At 36.7% G+C, this 26,532-nt stretch overlaps 1 protein-coding gene across 5 annotated transcripts in view; it reads left to right on the top strand.

Moving 5' to 3' along the window:
• Positions 1-26,532, top strand: part of TTN (titin) — a 273,759-nt gene that overhangs the window by 43,083 nt on the left and 204,144 nt on the right. For 3 of the 5 annotated variants that reach the window (XM_045368331.2, XM_065526517.1, XM_065526515.1), the window contains exons 43-46: positions 220-345; positions 5,507-5,695; positions 11,403-11,459; positions 26,169-26,447. In XM_045368331.2, coding sequence (XP_045224266.2) covers positions 220-345; positions 5,507-5,695; positions 11,403-11,459; positions 26,169-26,447 — 651 coding nt within the window. Of the gene's footprint in view, positions 1-219; positions 346-5,506; positions 5,696-6,762; positions 7,138-11,402; positions 11,460-12,547; positions 19,198-22,605; positions 25,387-26,168; positions 26,448-26,532 lie in introns of those variants that run through there. The other 2 variants (XM_065526514.1, XM_015432435.4) reach the window with 2 other exon arrangements.

Below are 26,532 nucleotides of genomic sequence, written 5' to 3'. Positions count from 1 at the left end.
GAATGCCTTGCTACTTCCAGCTGAAAATAAAACCTAAGAAATGGCTTTTGTCCTTTCCCAGTGCATTTAAAAATACAATTTGGAGCTCATAAAAGTAGATTGCTACCCAGTTTTGAAAGCACTCTACTGTGAAATAAATTAAGATAAACCTACATGCTCCCTTCTGTGAGGTCTCTATGGTGACTTAATCATGACAAATCTTGTGGTTTCTTTCTTTAGTTCCAGAAATTGTGTCTCCCGATCAGGAAATGCCAGTTTATCCACCTGCCATCATCACCCCGCTTCAGGACACTGTCACTTCGGAAGGGCAGCCAGCCCGTTTTCAATGCCGGGTTTCTGGAACAGGTAAGTTTAAGAACAAAAGGTATCATTGCTAATACTTACAAAGAATTATATGGGAAAAACATTCTGTCACCTTCTCCTCTATCACAAACATCTCTCATGCATAATTTGAAGCTTAATGGAAATCTAGCAGAAAACTTATTTCAATTATTAAATTAAGAATTAGATAAGTGTTTTTCACTATTCTGTGCCCTTAAAAATGGTTATTTATGTTATGTTATGTGTTCTTTATCACAGTAAAAGAATTACATTAGTGTTTTTTACTAATCTTTAAAAAAGGTCATGTTCCCTTTATGATTGTAGCTACACTTAATTTCCTAATTGATAAAATACAATGACAAAACTAAAATTATCATTAGATTAATCATAATAGCATCTACATATATTTCAAAAGAATAATACATTTATATAAGATATTATTCAGTCTATGGAAAATGCTTGTGTGAAAGGTATCCTTTGGAAGACAATATCCTATAGTGGTCAGAAGTCAGGGCTTTATGGTCAAAGATGCTGAATTTGAATCTTGCCTTCAATATGTGACCTTAGGCAAATATATCATTTCTCTGGTTCTCTTTCTCTCATGAATACATTGAGTAAACTATTGCATTCAATTCTAGAAAATATATTTTATAAGGCTAGGAATTCTGTTTTAGTACCTAGAATTTGGCATCTGAAAAATAGTACCTGATAAAAGGTAAGCTCTATGAAAACAAGAGTGGATCGTTGCCCTAGAATATCACCTGATACATAGTAGATACTCCATAGGTAATTGTTGACTGGACAAATTAATGATGGTTAAATGACTGTTACCAAACACTTAAGATTATTATCAAGATTAAGTTAGGTAACTCAAGTCAGCACATAGCACAGTGCCCATCATAGAATAATCAATGAGAGTCAGCTGCTACCATTTTTAATTGGGGCATGCTTCTCAAGTACCACCAGCCGCTTTCCTCATCCCAGGAATCTGACCTTGGTAGAATGAGACAATACACGTAGAACCACTTCAAGTCATAATTGATTGTCTGTAATCACAATTGATAGATATCTTGTCTCAGATAGAAACAAGATAAATCAAATGAATGTATGATCCCTTTATCCCAAATGAAAATCACTCTCTAATTTTCTTGGCTTTTGTATACCACCAGCCAAAGGGAAACTCTCAAAGCTTGGGCATCTCCCAGTACTCTTAATAGGCTGATGCAAAAGTAATTGCAAAGTTGTATTGTTTTGTTTATTGTGCTTCTCCCATTAGTTTATAATCCAATATCTACCTTGTCAAGATTTATTTTTCTGAACAGGTTAGTACTTCAGTTGGTCTTCTGACCTGATTATTTCCTCCTCAGAAATGGAGATTGTGATCTAGAAATCCAATAGACCTATTTGATTGTATGAGCATAATTAAAAGATATAATGTATGTAAAGCACCTATAGCCATGGCTGCCAAGTAACTGGGGCTCAATACATTCATTTTATTATAGCCATAGAGAGGAATTACATAAACATCAATGTATTGGGTGACCAATATGGACAAATACCATGGACTGTATACTTGAGGGATAGTGTTCAAGAAATACTAAATATTAATAAATGAAGACTGATTTGATAATATCCTACTAACACAATAATAAAAATATATTTTAAAAGCAAATTCACTAAAGCTACACTAAATACGTTATCCATTTATTTAATTTTTAGAGGAATTTTTTTAATATAAACATATATATACATCATTCAAAGTAGTAATATTTGTCTTAACTATATTGGTATAGTGCTTTTAAGTCTATAACATATTAACATATGGTAGTATTGCCTTTAAAGTGTTGCAGAAATACACCTGAAGCACTCTACAAGACACCAATTGGGGTAGAAAGAGAAAAACTTCACTATCTTTTCTGCATAACCAATGTTTTTAAAGTTTGAATAGGCTTTGTAAACTCAGAAGATCATTAACGTCCTATGTGTGGTAATATTTATACACATATAGTGGTTTTAGCACCCTCTTGTAAATTTGTTTTCCATATGAAAGAAATTAAATTCATTAAATAAAATGCTCTTTCAAAAACTCACCAACTCACAGAGTTTCATACCACTGGAACTAAAAATATTTACACAACTTCCTCTGGCTACGTATTGCCTTAAGTAAGTGTGGGCCTGCTTTCCACAAATTGAAAAGAAATTGGGAGTCTTCAGAAGCCCCTTTTCCATGCTTTTTGGCGATGCAGTACTTTCTGAAGCATGAAACGTGGGCCTGAGCAACCAGGGGCTGTTTCTAACAGGGAAAATGTTACCTATTGAAGGTCTCCAGTGCCACCTACTGGTAGAGGAGCAATTTGGAAAAGCAGAATCTTAAAACGTAAAAAAGCTAGTTTTTTGCTGTTTATTCTACAGATGATGAGTCAGTGTCATTTGGAGGGTTACAGAGTGACAGCTAGCTAAACAAAATGGTGAATAATTAATCTAGCACTGATGTTGTCTGTTATTCATTTAAGCATCTGTGCAATTTTTATTCTACCATTTATTGTTTCCCTGCTATTGAGACATTACCTTAGGTGCTGGGGTGCAGATCTTGCTCTTGCTTTAAGGAGCTCAATATGTAGGTGAGGAGATGCATGCACACAACTAGATCCCAAGGTTTTAAGTGCTATTAACAGGCCCACTTTCTCATCATTCTCTGTCTGGGAAAGAGCCAGAGAAAGATGTGTGAACTGAGCATTGTAAAATAAGTAGGATCATCGAACACAGTGGCATCTTATGATGAGAAAACAACATCTCCAAGTCATCAAAACTTGCAATAATGTGTCGTGTGCTAGAATCGAGTGGTTTAAGTACAGTTGGTTTAAGTGATATCATGAGCAGGTGAGAAGGCTGGATAATATGGCAAAGCCCATGCTAAAGTTTTTGATATTCTTTGCTGAAGATTTTGGAATTGATCTTGTTTACATTTAGGAGACACTGAAGGATTTTTAAGCCCTCAGGTACCATGATCAGGTTTGCTTTTTAGAAACGATACTGTGATAGGGAAAGAAGGAATGGACAGATGTGGGAGGCAAGACTGGCAGTCAGGAACTCGGGAGAGGTTATTACAATAGGCCTGGAGAGTGTGGACTAGGACTTCAGCCAGAGGAGGCAGGAGAGAGAAGGGAGGGATTGTAGAAGTAGTAATATGGGAGAAGAATGGCCTCAAAGAAGCCGCAAGAGGCTTATGACTAACGCAGATCATGGCATCACAGCCACAAGTACCAAGTCCACTACCACGAAAGGTTTCACCTGTTAACTCACTCACTGCGTGCAGTTCTCGTCCAGTGGCAGTTCATGTGTATCCTGATGCCTCATTCAGCTCACCAAAGGAAGAAGCTGTCAGTAGAAATAAGCAGAGAACCTTCTAAGAGGATGTACCAAACTATTCATCCTTCCCTTGCCATTGATGATCACACACACACACACACACACACACACCTTCACACAAACGAAATAGGGGTGGTGTTTCATGTTATATCACATGGACCTGTTTTTTGGCATGTTATTGAAGACACTTTTGCTTCCATCTGTGATGTTAGACATTCTTGCTGTAATGACTGACTTGTGACAGTGGCTTATAAAGCCATTTCATGTGTGTTGTATCATTTAATTCTCACAGCAATTATATGCAATGAATAGCCCATAAATCATTATGCATGCCATTTTACAAATGAAAAGACTAATCCAGAAAGCTTAAACGACATTTCCAAGGTCACACAGCTGACAAGTTGTAGTGTCAATATTTCATTTTCTTTTTCTTTCTTTCTTTTTTTTTTTTTTTTTTTTTTTTGACGGAGTCTTGCTCTGTCGCCCAGGCTGGAGTGCAGTGGCAAGATCTTGGCTCACTGCAACCTCCCCATCCTGGGTTCAAGCGATTCTCCTGCGTGAGCCTCCTGAGTAGCTGGGATTATAGGCATGCACCACCACGCCTGGCTAATTTTTGTATTTTTCGGTAGAGACAAGGTTTCACCATATTGGTCAGGCTGGTCTCGAACTCCTGACCTTGTGATCTGCCCACCTCAGTCTCCCAAAGTGCTGGGATTACAGGCGTGAACCACCACACCTGGGCAGGATTTCATTTTCTACTTTACCTTGCTATCTAAGGAACTGAACAGATTTGTTACTGTAAGAGGAGAACCTGCCATTTATACACAACTACCATCATGGGAAGGGCAGTAAATTTTATAGCAAGTATTGGCATTAAAATGCAGACAAATGCTAGATGATTGGACTATGAGAAGATCATCTTGGATGGTATTGAGACAAAGAAGAGGTATAGTGACTATGCTCCAAAAACAAGATGGCTTTGATTTTGGCTATTCAAACAATTAACTAAAATTAAAGTGCATATCACCTCCAATTATTACAACACAATAACATGCTACTTTACCTGTAATTTGGGTTTTTACTTTCTATTATTTTAAGATGGTTCAAATTCTTATATAGAAATAGCTAGCTTTATTATAATGTCTTATAACTGCCACTCTGTAAAGAGTCAAATGTATCTAACATGCTCAAATACCATAAATCACCCTCTTTATTTAAAAAATTATTTTCTGTACAATTATTTTTTGCCATATATACTGCATACTGAAACCTTTTGCTCATCAGTAACAAAGACAGAGATTTTTTTTTCTACAGCCTTCAAAGTTATCTATTTTAGACTTTTCATATCTTGATCTTCTCAGCTCTCTTTTTGATTGATCTTTCTGCAAACCAAAAGTGGAGATTTTTCTCACTTCCTGTCCCAGAAGGGCAACTACAAGCCCAGATCAAACCTTTCATGATGACTGTTCTCAGGATTGTCTTTTCCTCAAAGTGGCTGAATATGTCAAAATCTTGTCCCTGCTTCTGCTGTATGACATGCAAATGTCTAAAGAGAATGTAACTGAAATTCTATCATTTTAAACATTACAACCAGTTCAACCATAGGACAAGCTATATTTTTCTATCATCATACTTCCTTCTTGAAGATGAAAGGAAATCATTTAATAATAGTAGATATGGCATGCCCAGAGAAAAGTATCATGTTATTAAGTCAAATATGAAATGTAGGCACTAGTATTATTACATAGTGTTTGCAGGTAAATTTCAAAAATCCACTCGTTTTTGTGGTTGAAGTATCTCTTCTTTTTTGTTGTAGATCTAAAAGTGTCTTGGTACAGCAAAGACAAGAAAATCAAGCCATCTCGGTTCTTTAGAATGACTCAATTTGAAGACACTTACCAACTGGAAATTGCCGAAGCTTATCCAGAAGATGAAGGAACTTACACGTTTGTTGCTAGTAATGCTGTAGGCCAAGTGTCAAGCACAGCCAACCTAAGTCTGGAAGGTAAAGTAAAACAAATTTCAGAACCCCATTTAAATATAGATCGAATCTTACAATGTCTGTAACAATTACTCAAGAGTTCATGTAAATCATCGTTGTTCCTACCATTCTCTTCTAATTCAACTAATTATTTCCATGTTATATGCCATGTTCTCGTTTCTCCTTTACCACTTTTCATTGTGAATCATAGACCATCATGTTTCATTTGGCCCCGCTTTTTCTCTGTAACAATTTGTAATGTATTGCTGCTGTCACCAGCTGTCATGCTTCCTGATCAGCATGAATCAGAAGGGGGCAAAATATGCTGAAGAAATAGGTAGATTTGTTTTCTCAATTGGCTAACATAAAAATTATATTTTAAAAACATCTAAGAGTGTTATCCTCCTACCGTGCTGACACAATTTTGATTTCACAAAAGCTAGACCATTTCAGGTCTGTACACCAGCGAGTTATATTCACCCTCCTTTCAAGAATGTCTGAGTGTTAAGGAGTGCAGTCCTAAAGTGGTTTAACATTTCTGTGAGTTAGGGCTCTTAAATTGTAATCAGAAACACTTCCTCAGTAACATGGGGACTTTGATTCAAACGAGGATAGCATTTTTATATAGTGGGACTATTTTTCCTGAGCAAATACAGTCTATGCAGTATTAAGTACATACAAATACACAAAGATTTAGAGAAACTTCTATTTTTTTTCTTAACTTTATGCATTAACTGTAACTAGATGTTTGTTAAATAATGAATTTAAAGTGGTTTATAAAATTAAAAAGTTGACTTTACAACCAGAGGAAGAAAGAAAAGAATACCTGAACCCTGGTGGATACTCCACTATTGCCTTCATGAACAATGTAGTGAAGTTCCTTAGTCCATTCATGTCTCAGCTTGCTTCTCTGGGAAATGGAAGGGAACTTGTGTGACTTTGAATCAGTAGTGATATACAAGGACAAGGCATTAGGATTGGACTGAATTCTAGTCCATTATTGGAATTTGTGACAAATCTGTAGACAACTCCAAATAAGTTCTGGTTTCAATGCAAGGTAAGACATTAAAAATTGGTATGCTTCTTTTCAGGATTTAGCAAATTTGAAGAACATACATCAAACTCCCAATGGCATGTCTCTTTATCAGTTTCATTTAAGAAGGAGCCCCTTGGCCAAAAGCCCAGCTTCATCCAGCCTCTGTCAAGCCTCAGGGTGCACAGCGGGGAGACAGTCAGATTTCATGCGAGGGTTTCTGGCATTCCCAAGCCAGAAATCCAATGGTTTCGTAACCAGCAGCTAATTCTACCAACAAAAGATGTAGTTTTCCATTTTGAGGAGTCCACAGGCATGGCTTTAATGCTTATAGTTGATGCTTACTCAGAGCATGCTGGGCAGTACTCTTGCAAAGCAACCAATAGTGCTGGGGAAGCCACTTGTGCAGCTACACTCACAGTGACTCCAACAGGTAAAGCCCATCTTGCTTCAAGGACTTTGATTTGCTGTATACCTCTCAGTCCCACTGTTACTAATGAGAGTCTCTGTTGTTTGTTTTATTGCATACTGTGGTCAGTCCATAACTTACTAATAAAATAACATGCAATAACTTCCCCTAGGTCCTCAATTATGGGTTAACCTACACACTTTAAATTTCACTGGAGTATCTGTTCTATGCCCCAGAGAACCAGTAATGATTTTATTAGGCACCATCTTTGCCTGGCTTCTTTACTCTTCTAAGCAACATTGTATCATTGCATCATTAAATTATCTATTTGCTGAGTATTACTTATAAAGCATACAGTGGACGGAGAGCAAATGCTACCCCAAATATATTCAGCTAGAGTGAGAGAGAGAAAGAGAGACCGGGTCACTTTGGATAGCTGAAATGACAACAGAAAGAAGGAACCAGATACTGTATGGCTTCCGCATGAGCCTTCATCAACCATTCATCATGGAATCACTGGGAATGAATTTTCTTTTGTGTGATGCTGACATCTAGATCATATTGCATCTGGCATGCGCTTCCAAGTGACAATTATGTCTTTCATCTTCATCTTCCATGCCATTTTGTGTTACTAACATAGGCAAGTGACAAAGCTTAGATCTTAATATTCTTTTCTTTTTCTTGTCACTTGATTATACAGTGCAAGCCCTAGATAGGCAAAGTTCTGGGAAAGATGTAAGAGAGTCCACCAAGTCCCAGGCAGTGGCAGATTCCTCTTTCACAAAGGAGGACAGCAAAATATCTCAAAAGGATATTAAGTCATATCAAGGATCATCATATAAATATGAAGTGCAGGTTTTTGAAAGTGTATCTCAAAGTTCCATCCACACAGCTGCATCCATTCAAGATATACAGTTGCGCCATACTGCATCCCTTTCAGAAATTGCAGAAAGCACTGGGCTATCTAAGGAATGTGCCGAAGAGTCCATGGGTGAGGCGCCCAAGATTCTCCTGCATCTTCAGGACATCACTGTAAAGTGTGGTGATACGGCTCAATTCCTGTGTGTTTTAAAAGACGATTCTTTCATTGATGTAACCTGGACTCATGAAGGTGCAAAGATAGAGGAATCCGAGAGACTGAAGCAATCACAAAATGGAAATATTCAGTTTCTTACCATATGTAAAGTTCAGCTGGCAGACCAAGGACTATACAGCTGCATTGTACACAATGACTGTGGAGAGAGGACAACATCAGCAGTACTAAGTGTAGAAGGTGGTTAATTGATTTTTAGCTATGACTTGCTTCATTTCATCCTCATTGCTTTATGCAGCTTTTCTGCCGTGCAAATTCAATCAATGAATATATTAATTAGAATATATCTAAACTAGCACCATATTCATAAATGACTTCTGAAAGTCAGCCAAGTCAATGACCATAATTATCCTGAAAATTTAACTTGCCAGTCTAGATTCAGAAAGTTTAATTTTTAAACGTAGATTCAAGAAGCAAAGGCTTATTTCCTATATGCTGCATTTTCTAATATTTACCAATGCGCCACCAAGAAAGTGTAGCAAAGTTAAAATGTTGTAGTCTGAGAAGTATTTATTGGGTATTTATTATTGTGCCGGATACTGTGGTAAATTTCAGTTTAATTGTTTTAAAGTAAGAGGTTCAACAATTCTTATCTCCTCTTCATTTTCACATCTGGAGGTTCTAGTTGTTTACAAAGGGGCCATGAAAATAGAAAATTGGGACCAAGTACAGTGGCTCATGCCTGTAATCCCAGCGCTTTGGGAGGCCGAGGCAGCCAGATCACTTGAGGTCAGGAGTTCGAGACCAGTCAGGCTAATATGGTGAAACCCCATCTCTACTAAAAATACACAAATTAGCCAGGCATGTTGGTGCATTCCTGTAATCCCAACTACTCAGGAGGCTGAGGCAGGAGAATTGCTTGAACCCAGGAGGCAGTGGTTGCAATGAGCCAAAATAGGGTCACTGCACTCCAGCCTGGGCAACAGAGCTAGACTCCATCTCCAAAAAAGAAAAATAGAAAATTGGGTGCTGAAAATAACCTGGCTCTCTCTGGACCAAAATTAGAAGTCTCTAGATATTACTCCATAAATGATGCTGCTTTTACAGGCTTAAAATCCTCCTGGAATTGTAGAATTTTCTCATGGCAAGATCACAATTTTTGTCATTATTGGGCTTGATTCTCCATCATGTCTGGAAGAGCAGGAATAAACTTGTCTGGGCAAGTGATAACTTCTTCCTCTTATCGATGGTCTTTCCTTTTGGATATTAATGAAATGAGAAAAATATTTTTCAGGTGCTATAAGCCTGTGTTGTGTGCCTGTAGGCAAAACAGCTCCACTGAGTCTCATGGAAGGAAGGTGGTGGGAGAAGTTCAGGCATCTCCAGGGGTCTGTGGAAAGCTCTGGCCTCAAGTTCCTCCCTAATCCTGGCCATAGTGGTGTTAAGGATGAAAAAGGGGCAGTGCTATGGAGGTGCACAGTCATCTCTGCACAGAATTTTGAAACAGTGGCCTTTCTTCCTACCCAGTACAGAGAATATGGTTCGTTGATTCATATAATTTTTCTGCAACACCTGCTCACCAAAAGGAGGTCTTATTCTTTCTTAATGAGATTTTGTTCTAAAGCTCTATCTCATTCTGTCACCACAGCCTACAAAGGCAATATCTCAAGAACTGAGGTTTAGTTATGTAAATTAGATAGAAAATTCCACCAGCCAGAGAGTTGACCCTCAATTTCACTGCAGCTGCTGGCTAGCACAGTAATCACACAGAGTGACTATTTATTTGGAGGTATTGTCTGCAAGTTTTGTAGGTGACAGTGTGACAACTTTTTCGGAAATGTAATTGGGAGTTGGCTGTCTTGTGAAGGTGGGAGAAATGTAGATTAGATCTCTTAACTCAGTTCCTAAAGAATCTAGTGCTATAGTGCAGTGTTTGACTTTCATATTCCCAGAATTGATTTGAGCTTGGCTCTTATGCCCTAGGATCTCCAGTTCATTGAGTTCCAATGGATAATATTATTAAAGTGTGAAGCAAAATAATTTTTTTGAACATCCAACTGCCTTACTTGTACCTAAGAAAGTTGAAAGATAAGATATTTTTAGGTGTTTGAAGAGTGAAAGATCAGGCACAGTTGTCTAATTATTTGACATAGGCCAGTCTTTATATGTTCCTTTTTAATTTTGGCCTAATAAGTTCATATAGGCTACAGAGTTATCCACCAAGATCAAGCAGGAATGTCAAACCCCTGGAAGTCTGTCTGAATACAGTTCTTATGTGCATAATAAACATAGACATATCGTATATTAGTTTGATGACTAACATGCTGCCTTTCCTTCTCATCCTAATGACATTCCATCTTCTCCACATTCAGCATGTTTTTTAATCTTACAAACACAGCTAATTTATGCCTTTCCCTAACTTTATTCTTACCCAGCAAAAGAATCGCAAGCCAGAGCACTTACAAAAATTACTCTGGGTTCAGACACTAAAAGTATTAAAACACTCAAAGAGTCACAAATTAAAACAACCCCTGAAGTAAAAAGAGAATCGTCAAAGAAAACATCAAGTTTGTCATTAACTTCATGCCAAAAACCATAAGAAACTGAGAACAAGGGAATGAAGTCTACTGACAGGATACCACGTGGACTGAAGACAGAGTGATACGAGAGTCCCAGCCTTTCAGCTGCCCCAGAGATGATTGTGTCTAAAAACTGTGCATATTCCTTGTGTAATAAAAACAGTTTTGATAAGTCTTTGTTTTGTTCCTTAATATGTAATTGGACTTTGTATAGTTTAAAGTTTGAAAGGTGGTTCAAATCAAAGGAGTATTTACTAGCAGGAAAAACTGAGAATAGCCCTCTGCTAAAGTAGCAGTTTAGAAAATGCATGTTCTTTCTAAATGTGATTTCATCTCTTAGCAAGTGTTTAGTCAATAGGACATTTTTTTAGAAAATAATATTCCTTCAGTTTGTAGATTGCTTTCTGAATGCATGTAAAGGCATGGGGAATTATAGAACTAAAAGTGGAAATTTCATGAAGAACCTAAAATAAAAATGTTTTAAATCTTTCTGTCGACATTGCCATGTGTTTTATCAGCTCAATAGTTTGTTTGGCATGGACTTTTTGGTATATTTGGGGAATGCAGTTTTCTGTTATTATAATAAAAAGAAAATTTTAATCATATAAGTCATGAATTGATGCAGAAAGTATATGCAATTGATAACTAAAATCTCTTTATATGTTTTTCTATTTTAGCCCCTGAATCAATTTTGCATGAGAGGATTGAACAAGAGATTGAGATGGAAATGAAAGGTATTGTTATAATGGATGTGAGATTTAAGTAGAAATTCTAAGGGATTAATAGGATCCTTGAGTTGCCTTCTTTCTCTTAGTATTATTGAGAAAAAAAATGACATAGATGTACAAATATATCTCTTAGAGTATATATTACTATGTCGCATGCTTGGTTTAGAATGTTGATGGTTACATGCATTTCACAGTAATTTATCATAAGTTAATTTAAAATTTTGTATTTAAAATTTATCAGCCATATTCAACTTTATGTTTGCAGTCATTTCCAAAAGTGTGTATTAGGAAAAGTTGTCATCTTAATGCATGAAATCATGAAGTAGAAGTTTGTTTTCAAAATCACAGTGAATTACATTGAACAATAGACAATAACCTAGCTGTCATTCTCAGAATGCAATGTCATGAATGAATTTTGATTGAAATGCTACTTCACTGAGGTTGTGTGAAAACATTACATTCCCATCTGGTTTACACTTCATGCACATACATCATTTTAACATTGATATGTCTCTTACACTGGCTTGCAGATAGCTGCCTTATGTGATCCTTATTGCCTGCTTTTCTTTGCATAACATTGTGATTTTATGGCTGTATTAGTTCGAATAAACGCCTTCTCATTTTATTTTAGCTAATTATTTATGGTTATAGTTCTTGCATATACTCTTTAAATAGTTAATTCTCAAAAAAATAATAATTTAATCTACAATCAAAAGAATCAGAAAGGGCGTTTATTCCACTCTCTGCAAGTCAGGTAAGATTTTCCACTTAGCCATCAAAAGAACAAAGTTTTCCTGCTCTCAAAACAAATATGCACAGGAACATGTTATTTTGAAATGCATTTTTGCTTGTTCAAGAAGAAATTTCAACAGTTTGAAGAAAAGACCAGACAACGAACGATTTTCGTGTCAGAATCTTTTAAACAGAGCATGGTGTTGCGTTTATTCGAACAAATATGGTGAGTGAATTTTTCTATGGATTTGTGAGATCTGTAGCATGCAATTTATTTCATTTCCTATTTTGCAATTTTATTTACTTTCAACTTTTTCAAATTCTATGGAAAATAGTAAAAGGTTTTATTTTTTTTTTCCCAGAATTATTCTCCGAGGGGGAATCTGAACATTCAGAAAGGGATACTCGTGATGCCTTTTCAGATTCTGAAGACATAGACCACAGCTCCATGGCTGCTAAAAGATATGCAAGTAGAATATCATCTACAAGCTCCTGGCCTGAATATTTTAAGCCTTCTTTTACCCAAAAACTTATGTTTAAATATGTTTTAGAGGGTGAACCAGTTGTTTTTACATGTAGATTAATTGCCTGTCCAACTCCAGAAATGACTTGGTTTCATAACAGTCGGCCCATTCCAACAGGTCTTCGTCGGATTATAAAAGCTGAGAGTGATTTACACCATCACTCTTCCAGCTTAGAGATTAAAAGGGTCCAAGACAGAGATTCTGGAAGTTATAGATTACTAGCAATTAATAGTGAAGGGTCTGCTGAATCAACTGCATCATTGCTTGTTATCCAAAAAGGGCAAGATGAGAAATATTTAGAATTTCTGAAAAGAGCAGAACAGACACATGAAAATGTGGAGGCTTTAGCTGAAAGGGGAGAAGACAGGATAAAGGTTGACCTGAGGTTTACTGGCTCTCCCTTTAACAAAAAACAAGATGTGGAACAAAAGGGAATGGTGAGAACTATACATTTTAAGACAATGAGTTCTGCCAAGAAAACAGATTACATGTATGATGAAGAATATTTAGAAAGTAAATCTGACATAAGAGGATGGCTTAATGTAGGTGAAAGTTTTCTGGACAGGGAGACCCAAGTGAAGTTGCAACGTTTAAGGGAGGCTAGAAAAATGTTAATGGAGAAAAAGAAATTATCTCTTTTAGATACGTCTTCTGAAATAAGCTCAAGAATTTTGAGAAGTGAAGCTAGTGATAAAGATATTCTATTCTCTAGAGAGGACATGAAAATCAGATCTATGTCTGATCTAGCTGAAAGTTATAAGGTAAATAATTCAGCTGAGAGTATTGTGCAAAATCCACACGGCCTTTCTAATCAAATGGATCAAAATATAGAATCTGAGGAACTTCCCACAAGCTTTCAAACTATTGTTGATGAAGAAATTTTCCAGACTGAAATAAGAATGAGCCAAGAGTCATTGGCAAAAGAAAGTCTACCAAAAGACCATTTATATGGTGAAATTCTAGGAAATGAAAATACCCAAGCAAGAGGACAGCTGGAAGAAATTATGGCCAGTACTACAGTTGGAGAGTCACCCACATATATCACTAATGTATGTGAGAAGGAGGAAGTATGTGAGACTCCTGAAAAGGTGTCTCAAGCTATTACACCACATGCCAGCGAATCTTTTGGTACACTTGTAAATGTTGAAGAAAGTGAAGAAATAGCTAGTGAAAGAATAAGAAAGGATGATGTAAGAGAATTACAACTCTCTGCTTCTACACAAATCGATGAATTCAAAACCGAACAGAAGGAGGAAAACATGAGATTTTTTGAAAATTGTTTTCGAAAACGCCCACAACGTTGCCCACCTTCATTTCTTCAAGAAATTGAATCTCAAGAAATTTATGAAGGTGACAGTTGTAATTTCGTGTGCCATTTTCAAGGATATCCTCAACCTATCGTGACGTGGTATAACAATGACATGCCAATCCCACGTAATCAAAACTTTATCATTCATTCTTTGGAAAACTATTCAATATTAACTCTTCTGTCTGTTCATCATCAGAATGAAGGTTCTATTACTTGTGTGCTATTTAACCAATATGGAACAGTAAAAACAACCGGTATGCTTAAAGTGAAAGCAAAACAAAAACATGATGTCAAAACACATAAAATCCCAGTGTTCCGTGACTACTTTGATGAGGAAGAAGAGCTAGCATTGGTGTTTGATCAAGCAAAAGGTGCCCACCCATCTATGAGTCAAGAGGGCCAAACAAATCTTCACGTGTTAAAAACTAACCCACCAGTTCCTCCCTCTGGAGATACAGAATTGCTTTCCTTTCCTGTAGAAATCCAGGTAACAGCAGCTACTCCTATCCCAGAAGAGGATAAAGAGATGTTTCAAACTGAGGAGCTAGAACCTGAAGCAATGCCTCAAGATCAAGCTACTCAGTCACCAAAACACAAATTTGTATTTTTGTCTGATGTTACTAATGAGCCACCAAAAATGTTACAAGAAATGCCAAAGCATGCCAGGTGTAGAGAAGGGGATTCCATCATTCTTGAATGTTTAATATCTGGTGAGCCCCAGCCAGTTGTAACATGGTTTCAAAATGGAGTCCTTTTAAAGCAGAACCAGAAGTTTCAGTTTGAAGAAGTTAATTGTAGCCACCGATTATGTATTAAAGATGTTAGTTCTCAAGATTCTGGAAAATATAAATGTGTTGCTGAAAACAATTCAGGGACAGCTGAAAGTGTTTCAGATCTAACAGTGGAGCCTGTCACTTATAGGGAGAAGAGTCAATATGAAAATATTGGTGAAATTTATGGAAAATATTCCAGAGATCAGCAAGTGCAAGTCCAGGGAGAATCTGTAAGGGCACATTTTTATGATTATCCAGCTGGTCCTTTTACTCCCTGGACAAATGTAAAAGAATATTCAGTAAGGGACTATTTTCAAAGCCTTGAGACCATTAAGCAGATAGACCAGAAAGACCAGGTGCGTTGCGTACCTTCTAGAGAAAAAATTCCCAGATTTGTGCGTGGTGCTTCAAGAACCATAAAAACCAACAAGCCCATCAGGGCTGAATTCATACAATGTCAGGCTGAAGGGAAAGAGAGACATGTAAGTGAAAAATCAAAGCTGCACCAAGCGGAGAGTACTGTTTATCCATTTGTTGATGATTTCAGTGATATCACTATTAAGAAAGACATAGGAAACAATTTTGGAAAACTTGGTAGATCAGAAAAGGAAAATGTACAAGAATATGCCCAAAGTGACTATTTACCAAATATTCACTCTGAGAGAATTTCTGACAGTTACAATACAAAAGATTCATCTGCCGTTGCACATGAAGAATCCCTTGGTGAAGAGATACACTACCCGGGGGAAAAAGTGAAGCATAGAATGATCGAATTTGAAAAATTACATGTAGAAAAAAGAGTTCTAGAAAAAAGACCTACCAGAACATCATTCGTTAATCCTCCTCAAAAGAAGATTGATGACAAAGCCTTTTCATTAAAGCAAAGAGAATCAAGATCAAGTAATCTAAATGCAAATATGTGTCAGACAGAGAAAATGTCTCCAAATACTGAATCAAATTCATCTAACATTGCAATAAATTTAAAGCTGCTTTCCTCTCAAACTCATAAGGAATCTGAAACACAAGAAAGGGAACAACAGGAAAAAATAAGTCTTATAGATAAACCTGCAATTTCTAAAAGAGTTGAACATGAATCACCTATTACATTTGACTTAAAGCAGTTTCACACTCAAATAAAACACACAGATGTGAAATTCCAAGAATTAGATAGTAGTCAACCAGAAGAAGCTTATTTTAAAATCCAACATCCTGCTTCCGAAACAGCTGACACTGAGAACATTGTGTTTGATCTAAAACAAATGCATTCTCATATAGGAGATCCAGCTATGGAGTTCCAAGGGCAAGAAACTAGGGAACAGCAGGAAATATATTATAAAGAAAAAATTCCTAGCCCTGAAACATTACAACCTGATACACAGAGTATCTCTAAAAATGTGCAAAATAATGTATTTGCCAGTCAAGAAATTTCTTCCAGTCAGGAGCTTTCATATAGAACTATGGTGGAGAAAAGTAGTATTGATGAAAATTCCATTTCTTTAGAAAAAGAAGTCCAACATGTACAGGAACAAAACTTAGACATTTTAAAAACTGATCTTTCTCTTAAATCCTTTTCTGAAGAAATCTATAGTGAATCATGTGCCCTATTTCCAGCCTCATCTGCAGATATAGAAGAAACTGATCTTTCTGAGAAAAATTGTTCTCTAGAAAATGGAGACAGAAGTTTCATCTCACATTTGAAAAAAGCAGTAAGTGAGGAAAAGCCTTTAGAGGTTGGTGAAATGGAAGAAGAATGCACTCTAGAACCAGAGTTGGCATCATTTCCAAAGCAGGATGGTGCGGCACAGGAATATACAGATGCCACTTTGGAAGACCACAGAGGTGATATTCAGGAGGCTGACACACTCCATAGACAGCTCTCCCTGAGTCAGTGCTTCCCATTCTTGATGACTGAAGAAAAACAGAATCCAGGTGAACAAATAATTACAAACATTGATGCTTCTGGAGAAGAAAAATGTTATGAAGAAGTCCAAAATGAAACTTCTTTCTCCACTTTAGGAGAAATGATAGAAACTAGTTCTTCTCAAAATATTCCTAAATTAGATGAGGCACATACCACTGAGGTAGCGGAATCTGAGACCTCCCTAACACAATATTTACTTGCTGCTGGAAAGCGTGAGGTTCCTGAAACTAAAGACACCAGAGACCAGGCAAAGCTTGTCCAGAGTGAATCAATCACTTCAATGGAGGTGGAAGAAGTAACTTTCAACACTGTGTACGAATACTACAACCAGAAACAGGAATCACTAGGTCGTCCATTTTCTCCTGAGTCTGACATTTCCATTGGTGTGGGAAGTACAACTAGTGAAGAAATATCTGAGTTAGATCAGTTTTATACCCCACCATCATCTGTTGAATATTTTGAATCTCCAAAGTCCCCTGACTTATATTTTAATCCTTCAGATGTAACTAAACAATCCTCAATATATTCAGGAGGTGAGACAGTTGAAAGATATTCCACACCTTTAGGGGAAGTTACTGAAAGATATTCAACACCTTCCGATGGTGAGATAGGAGAAAGATACTCTACACCCCCAGGGGAGACACTAGAGAGATACTCCACACCCCCAGGAGAGACTCTAGAGAGATACTCCACACCCCCAGGAGAGACTCTAGAGAGATATTCCACACCCCCAGGAGAGACTCTAGAGAGATATTCTATTCCTACTGGAGGACCAAACCCCACTGGTACGTTTAAAACATATCCGTCAAAAATAGAAAAGGAAGACAGTACACCAAATGAGCGTTTCTACACACCTACAGAAGAGAGAGGTTCAGCTGACGAAATATGGCGTTCCGATTCATTTGGCACACCCAGTGAAGCCATTGAGCCAAAAGACAATGAAATGCCTCCATCTTTTATTGAACCTCTGACCAAAAGGAAGGTGTATGAAAACACAACACTAGGCTTCATTGTTGAAGTTGAAGGTCTTCCAGTTCCTAGTGTGAAGTGGTATCGAAATAAATCTTTACTAGAGCCAGATGAAAGAATCAAAATGGAAAGGGTGGGTAATGTATGTTCACTGGAAATTTCAAACATTCAAAAAGGAGAAGGGGGAGAGTACATGTGTCATGCTGTAAACATCATAGGGGAAGCAAAGAGCTTTGCAAATGTAGACATAATGTCCCAAGAAGAAAGAGTGGTGGCACTCCCACCTCCAGTAACACATCAGCATGTCATGGAGTTTGATTTGGAAAACACCACATCATCAAGAACACCTTCTCCTCAAGAAATTGTCCTGGAAGTTGAATTAAGTGAAAAAGATGTTAAAGAATTTGAGAAGCAGGTGAAAATAGTGACAGTTCCTGAATTTACTCCTGACCATAAAAGTATGATTGTGAGTCTAGATGTTCTTCCATTTAATTTTGTAGATCCAAATATGGATTCAAGGGAGGGAGAAAACAAAGAACTAAAAATTGATTTAGAAGTATTTGAAATGCCTCCTCGCTTTATAATGCCTATTTGTGATTTTAAAATTCCAGAAAATTCAGATGCTGTGTTCAAATGTTCAGTCATAGGCATCCCTACTCCCGAAGTTAAGTGGTATAAAGAATATATGTGTATTGAGCCAGATAACATTAAATATGTGATTAGCGAGGAGAAGGGAAGTCACACTCTTAAAATTAGAAATGTCTGTCTTTCTGATAGTGCAACATACAGGTGCAGAGCTGTGAATTGTGTAGGAGAGGCTATCTGTCGTGGATTCCTCACCTTGGGAGATTCCGAAATATTTGCTATGATAGCAAAGAAAAGCAAAGTGACTTTAAGCAGTTTGACAGAAGAATTGGTCTTAAAGAGCAACTACACAGACAGTTTTTTTGAATTTCAGGTGGTGGAAGGGCCTCCCAGGTTTATCAAAGGTATTTCTGACTGTTATGCACCAATAGGTACAGCAGCATATTTTCAGTGCTTAGTTCGTGGCTCTCCAAGACCCACGGTTTACTGGTACAAAGATGGGAAATTGGTCCAAGGAAGAAGGTTCAGTGTTGAGGAAAGTGGCACAGGGTTCCACAACCTGTTTATAACAAGCTTAGTAAAGAGTGATGAAGGAGAGTACAGGTGTGTAGCTACAAACAAATCAGGAATGGCTGAGACCTTTGCAGCACTCACCTTAACTTAAAATGTAATGTTTTAGTGCCTCAGTAATTATTAGAATTGATCTGAGTGCTTTCATATTTTCCAAATTGTATGGATCTAATAAACTTCCAAACAGGTCCACTATATTTGAATGCATTATCTTGGAGACCGCTGGAGAAATAATCTCTGTGTAGAAATCTCATCTTTGTAACACATGTAAATATTTTGTTATCTGAACTGTGGAATCATCACTTGAGTCACTCATGCTGTGTAACATCAAACACAATTAAATCTCTTCTTGGCTACCTAATTATTTGTACTTCTATTTACCCTCATGCCTCCTCCACAAAGTGTTTCAGTGGAATGGACTCTCTTTTAGCAGATAAACCATATATGCAAAAGTACAATGTAAATGTGGAGACCATATCAGATGACCACGCAGACAAATTGGTAAGGGCAAATCTCCTCTCTGCTCCCATTCTAAGTTATTTTTGGAATTGTAACCCCTTTGCATCCAAACCCATGTTGATTTACTTCGACTTAGAATAGGCAAAACAAACAATAAAAACCAGCTTCTCCCAATTGGCAACTAACTCTATAATCTGTTTGCCATTTCAATCTTAATATATTAACTTCATCTCTTTTAAAAATATTTTCATTATTAATATTCCTCTACATAAGTGCTTTAATTCTCACTGGCTTCAAGGGACCAATTGTGCTCTTTGTGCGCAGGATTCACCTAGACATTTGCAGAATAAGCAGATAAAGATCTTTCCACTTTTGGAGATACCTTATTTTTCTCAATTTTTGAGATGACATCAAGTGTAAAATGCAGCAATAATTTAGTATTGGCCTGGGGAAAAAAAGGGAAACTATCACATTGTGTTTACATATAGATTTTAAAACTGTATTCTGATTTCAGAATCTTTAAAATTAAAAAAAAAGTGGGATATTTTTAGAATTGAGTCAATATGGCAATTTGTATTTCAGATTATATGTAAATAACAAGATATCAAGCTTTCCTATCAGTTTCACTGAATTTCATCTTTAAAACGAATATAGCTTAGTAAGCATTCAATTTTTATTATGATATTTATGTTTCTAAAGTAACTCTTTAATTTTGTCTTTTAAAATTAAAATAACAGTAAATTAACATACTCCTTAATATCTTACCTATATACTAACATGGACCTAAGTCTTCTCGTATAAGACTCGACAAATATAAACAAATTCTGAAAATGAAGGGTAGGAACAAAAGACCTTAGAGACGATCATTCAACAATAGAGTTCTGTGTCATCCTAATAGTAATTATCCTTAATACAATTTAGAATAAACTTTAATTTTGTAACAAAGGACGAGAGAAAGAATACTACAATGAAAGATAAATTTTATCTCCCTCCACCTCTTAAATTACTTATTGTTACTAAATGGCTATATTTGTCACCTGCGTTCAGCAATACTTAAGTACCATGATCATGTTTAAAATACTAATTTTAATTTAATTTGAAATATAAACACTTTAATTTTCCAAAGAATTCATATCCAATTATGTTTATTATGTTTCCTTCATCTATCAATCTTTATTCTCAACATGGGAATTCTCTAACAGCTATCCAAATTAAAGAAGCAACAGAGACAATGTATAGAAAGTAGGCAGAGCAGTCAGGTTTCCCATGCCTTCCTCACAAAAAAAAAATTTGATTTATCTGTTTGAGCCACCATAACTCATCAGCATAGATATACTATTGTAGAACAATCATTCCTGTTCCAACCAGTGAGCATACAATATCTGTGATAATAATTATAGACATAATGTAATGTATCACATCACAAATTCCTGAAATAAAACTAATTCTATAGATTAGGAACTTAAGGATTTATTCTGCGCTTAGTCATGTAATGCATGTTAAAATTAATGAGAAACTCAGATTGAAGCAAACATGACAAGCATGCTTTACTCAATCATCATACAGCACAGCAACAGTTCAAACCTTGTTTCTTTAAAAAAAAAAAAAAAGAAAAGAAAGACAGAAACAGAAAAATGTTTTAATGTCCTACTGGATTTTAGGAAGAGCTGAAAAACACTTTTATTCATATAAGAAGGAGGGCTTTGTTTGATTTTGCTCATTAAAATTCTGTAATTCTGTTAGTTTCAAGTACAGTGAACTTGAGTATATGCAGAATAACAGTGACCGAATAAAGAAAAGTAAGCCTTGGCTTACTTTAATCGTCATAGATAATGAAATGGAATTTTTTATTTTCTGACTCAATGGTACATAACATAAAACCCTGAAATATTAGTTTCTCTGATTCTGGATAAAGAATTTATTGTATTGCAGATAGTTGAGTTTAGACAATTAATAGCTGCTACCACTACATGTAATTTTTTAAACTATGCCTTTCAAGTTTCAGCACGTTTGAATTTCATTTACTATCCTTTTTGTGGCTAATAATACCATGGCTTGAAGGGAAAACATTTGAAAATATTTCAACATACTAGTGAGTAAGGGTATTTTAACTGTATTCACGTTCATTACCTTTACAGATATTTTGTGAGTTCAAGTGAAGGGAAAGGTAACATGAATTATATATTGTAGATTAAATGCAAAGTTAAGTGATCATCATTAATATGTAAAATTATCAATGGTTTTATGGTTTACTTAAAATAATAAATACCTGAATATGTATTCTGCATGCTATAGATGAGTTTCTCCAGTATTTTTATAGCCAGCAGATACTTGAGTCCTGACTTCTAATGCTTGTATGCTAGAACAGAAAGGAATTAAGGTGTAAGTCTATTTCATGTGATGCAAGTGAAGTCACCAAATAAAATCATAAAACTGCCTTTTGCTAAGGCAATAAAACTACTAATAACAGGCCTGTTCTACATCCCTAACAGGTTTAATAAAAAATCAAATTGTTTAAAATTACATGTCTTTCATCCTGTCATCCAGGATACTGTTTAAAGAGTCTCTGTTATGCACTGCTTTGTTTCTTGCTCAGTGGTTCTGTATAGGTTTTCTTATACAATAAAATACAAGGAACTTTTAATATTGGAGTTGTTTTCTCTTATTTTTGATTCTCTTATTTTCTTGGCTAATGCCTTACGTAAAGGCTTTGTTCAAGTAATGTGGTGATTTACACAGGTGAAAGAAGGCCTGCATTTCTAGAAACTGAAAACAGTGGTTCTCTTACAAATCCAAATTAAACATTTCCTGTAGCCTCTTATTTTTAATAATGACTTTAGAGGCAGTAATTAGAACATCAATGTTTTATTTTGGAAATAATCAGTCTTTAACAAAGAAGATTATTCTTAAACTCAAGAAAACTCTAAATATAAATAACAATTCTGGATCTTTTTAGAAGTCGATTTAAATAATGCTGGATTATTATAACTAATCAGCAGTTTTTCAAACTTTAAAATTGGAATTATATCTCAAGAAAAACTCATGAGAGCATTTTTAAAACTTATGAACTCTAACACAGATGAAGTGGATCAAAAATTGCATTTGTACAGTATCTATAATTTTGTGTAATTTTTTATGTTAAGCTAAGAAAAATTTAGAAATGTGCTTTTTGATAAATTAATCTTGTAATAATCTAATCATTCCAGGAATAAAGCAGAAGAAGGCCATCAACTGGTATCTAATTCTTTGGTTTCTATTTTTTATTAAATAAAATTTTGTAGTAAAATAATAATCATTTTTCCCCATACAGAGTTTGCTAGTTCTTTTCTGTCTGCCGAGGAAGAAGAACTTCATAGCTCTGAACTTCATTTATCTAATATAAATGAAACACTTGAACTTTTGTCTGAACCTCCAGTTTACTCAACTAAATTTGATTCCAAAAAGGAAGGCGCTGTCCCAGTTTTCATCAAAGAAGTGTCAAGTGCTGATACAAGCATGGGGGATGTGGCTACACTGTCTGTAACTGTCATTGGCATCCCCAAACCTAAAATTCAGTGGTTCTTTAATGGAGTGCCATTAACCCCTTCTGCTGACTACAAATTTGTTTTTGACGGTGATGATCATAGCCTGATCATTCTGTTCACCACATTGGAGGATGAGGGAGAGTATACATGTATGGCTAGTAATGACTATGGACAAGCAATATGTAGTGCCTATCTAAAAATAAATTCCAAAGGAGAAGGTCACAAAGACACAGAAACAGAATCAGCAGTGGCAAAATCTCTGGAAAAGCTTGGAGGTCCTTGTCCTCCTCGCTTCCTTAAGGAGTTAAAAGCAGTTCGCTGTGCTCAAGGACTTCCTGCCATCTTTGAGTACACAGTAGTTGGAGAGCCTGCCCCTACTGTTGCATGGTTCAAAGAAAACAAGCAGCTATGCACCAGTGTTTATTACACTATCATTCATAACCCTGATGGCTCTGGGACTTTCATTGTCAATGACCCTCAGAGGGAAGACAGTGGCCTCTATATCTGTAAAGCAGAGAATATGCTGGGTGAGTCCACCTGTGCAGCAGAACTTCTTGTGCTTCTGGAAGACACAGACATGACTGATACCCCCTGCAAAGCAAAGTCCACACCGGAGGCTCCTGAGGATTTTTCACAGACACCCTTAAAGGGTCCCGCAGTTGAAGCAGTTGACTCAGAGCAGGAAATTGCAACGTTTGTAAAAGACACCATTTTGCAAGCTTCTTTAATTACAGAAGAAAACCAGCAACTATCTTATGAGCATATTGCTAAAGCCAATGAATTGAGCAGCCAGCTTCCTTTGGGAGCTCAGGAATTGCAATCCATTTTGAAGCAAGACAAGTCCACTCCTGAAAGCACCAGGGAATTTCTTTGCATCAATGGCAGTACTCACTTTCAGCCTCTCAAGGAACCCTCTCCCAACCTACAACTGCAGACTGTACAGTCCCAGAAAACCTTCTCCAAAGAAAGCATTCTAATGCTTGAAGAGCCTGAGACACAGGCGGTTCTATCAGAGACTGAGAAAATCTTCCCAAGTGCCATGTTCATAGAACAAATTAATTCATTAACAGTTGAGCCTCTGAAAACTGTATTAACTGAACCTGAAGGGAATTATCCACAGTCTTCAATAGAACCTCCAGTGCATTCTTATCTAACCTCTGTGGCTGAGGAAGTGCTTTTACCAAAAGAAAAGACAGTGTCTGATGCCAACAAAGACCAAAGAGTGACTCTTCAAAAGCAAGAGGCACAAAGTGCACTCATCTTGAGTCAGAGCTTAGCAGAGGGACACGTGGAGAGTCTCCAGAGTCCTGATGTCATGATCTCTCAGGTAAACTATGAGCCCCTAGTCCCTTCAGAACACTCATGCACAGAAGGAGCTGAAATTTTGATAGAAAGTGCAGATCCACTGGAAAATGCAGGGCAAGATTCTGCGGTCAGAATTGAGGAAGGCAAGTCCTTAAGATTTCCGCTAGCACTTGAAGAAAAGCAGGTACTGCTCAAAGAAGAGCATTCTGACAACGTGGTGATGCCCCCAGACCAAATCATTGAGTCTAAAAGAGAGCCTGTGGCGATAAAGAAAGTGCAGGAGGTACAGGGAAGGGACATTCTTTCTAAGGAAAGCTTGCTTTCTGGTATTCCAGAAGAACAGCGATTAAATCTGAAAATTCAAATCCGCAGGGCTTTGCAAGCAGCTGTGGCCAGTGAGCAGCCAGGTCTTTTCTCTGAGTGGCTAAGAAATATTGAAAAGGTGGAGGTCATGGCCGTAAACATCACCCAAGAGCCCAGACACATCATGTGCACGTACCTTGTTACTTCGGCGAAGTCTATAACAGAAGAAGTAACCATCATTATTGAAGATGTTGATCCTCAAATCACTAACCTGAAAATGGAACTTAAGGATGTTTTGTGTGCTATTATATATGAGGAAATAAGCATCCTAATAGCTGAGGGTCCTAGAATTCAGCAAGGAGCCAAAACAAGTTTGCAGGAAGAAATGGATTCTTTTTCAGGTTCACAGAAGGTTGAACCCATTACTGAACCAGAAGTTGAATCTAAATATCTTATCTCAACTGAAGAGGTCAGGTATTTTAACATGCAAAGTCAGGTTAAATATTTGGATGCCACAACTGTCACTAATGGGGTTGCTTCAGCTGTTGTCTCTGATGAGAAACAAGATGAGAGTCTGAAACCATCAGAGGAAAAAGAGGAGTCCTCCTCTGAAAGTGGTACTGAGGAGGTTGGTACAGTAAAGATACAGGAACCTGAGGGTGGCTTAATCAAAGAGGATGGCCCCGTGATACATACACCCTTAATGGACACTGTTTCTGAGGAAGGTGACATTGTACACCTCACAACATCCATAACAAATGCTAAAGAGGTGAATTGGTATTTTGAGAATAAACTGGTGCCTTCAGATGAAAAGTTCAAGTGTTTACAAGATCAAAATACGTATACGCTAGTCATCGACAAAGTAAATACCGAAGATCATCAAGGAGAGTATGTCTGTGAGGCCTTGAATGACAACGGAAAAACAGCAACTTCAGCCAAACTCACTGTAGTAAAAAGAGGTTGGATTTTAAGGATGAAATAGATCAAGTGTTAACATTCACTGGATTGTAATGATTTAGCTTGCACCACTTAAATTTTCACTTATCTGCCACTTCCAGAATGTAATTTATTTAGAGTAAGAATGAAATCACAGACATAATCATGGTTATGAACTCAGCTTTTCCCTTACTGCCCTGTTGGGTGCTATGCTATCATATCCATGGTACTACTTATGTTAAAAATAAATCATCTTTTCATATGTTTCATAATACCAATAGAGAAGCTTTTTAGTTTATTTTCATATGAGGATAACTTTCATAATATGTAATAAAAAGTATCAGTGAACACCTAGCCACTGTGAAATCACTGGTCTCGCCCTAGATTCAAAATAACCATGATTAGTTGTCTGTTTCTTCTTTCTATTTATTTTTTGCTGTTGTTTCACTTCATCACTTTATTTAGTATATCATGTTTCTTCACATGATTGTCAGTGTTACCATTCAGCATGGTATATTTAAAGAATATATCATGTTGTTATGCATGTAATCCAATAGCATCACATTTTTTTCACAATTCACTGCAGAGCAATGATTGAATATGTTTTTATTTAAAAAAAGCTTATTGTCTTCTTTTGCCTTCAATGATCTTTCTCATTTTCCAGTCACTTGTCTTAAACTGCTGTAATCCATCTCACCAATTTCAACTGTTTTACTCCATTAACAGCAACAAAATTTAGAAGAAAGAGAGAAATGTCATATGCCTGGTAAGGAGGCATGTTAATGGACTCTACTTCCCTTTGCAGCTGCCCCAGTGATCAGGAGGAGAATCGAACCCCTGGAAGTAGCACTGGGCCACCTAGCCAAATTCACCTGTGAGATCCAAAGTGCTCCCAATGTCCGGTTCCAGTGGTTTAAAGCTGGCCGAGAAATTTATGAGAGTGACAAGTGTTCTATTCGATCTTCAAAATATGTCTCCAGCCTTGAAATCCTAAGAACCCAGGTGGTTGACTGCGGCGAGTATACATGCAAAGCTTCCAATGAGTATGGCAGTGTCAGCTGTACAGCCACACTAACTGTGACAGGTAAATGCCATACATTGGCACAGATGTTGTCACTTCATTTCATATTGTTGTCCTTTTTGCTTTTTGTACATGTGTGGGAAATGCT

Source organism: Macaca fascicularis, chromosome 12, assembly GCF_037993035.2.
Source record: "Macaca fascicularis isolate 582-1 chromosome 12, T2T-MFA8v1.1".
In the NCBI taxonomy this organism is placed as follows: domain Eukaryota; kingdom Metazoa; phylum Chordata; class Mammalia; order Primates; family Cercopithecidae; genus Macaca; species Macaca fascicularis.
The sequence above is the reverse complement of the archived record's forward strand: the minus strand, read 5'-3'. Positions and strand labels throughout refer to the sequence as shown.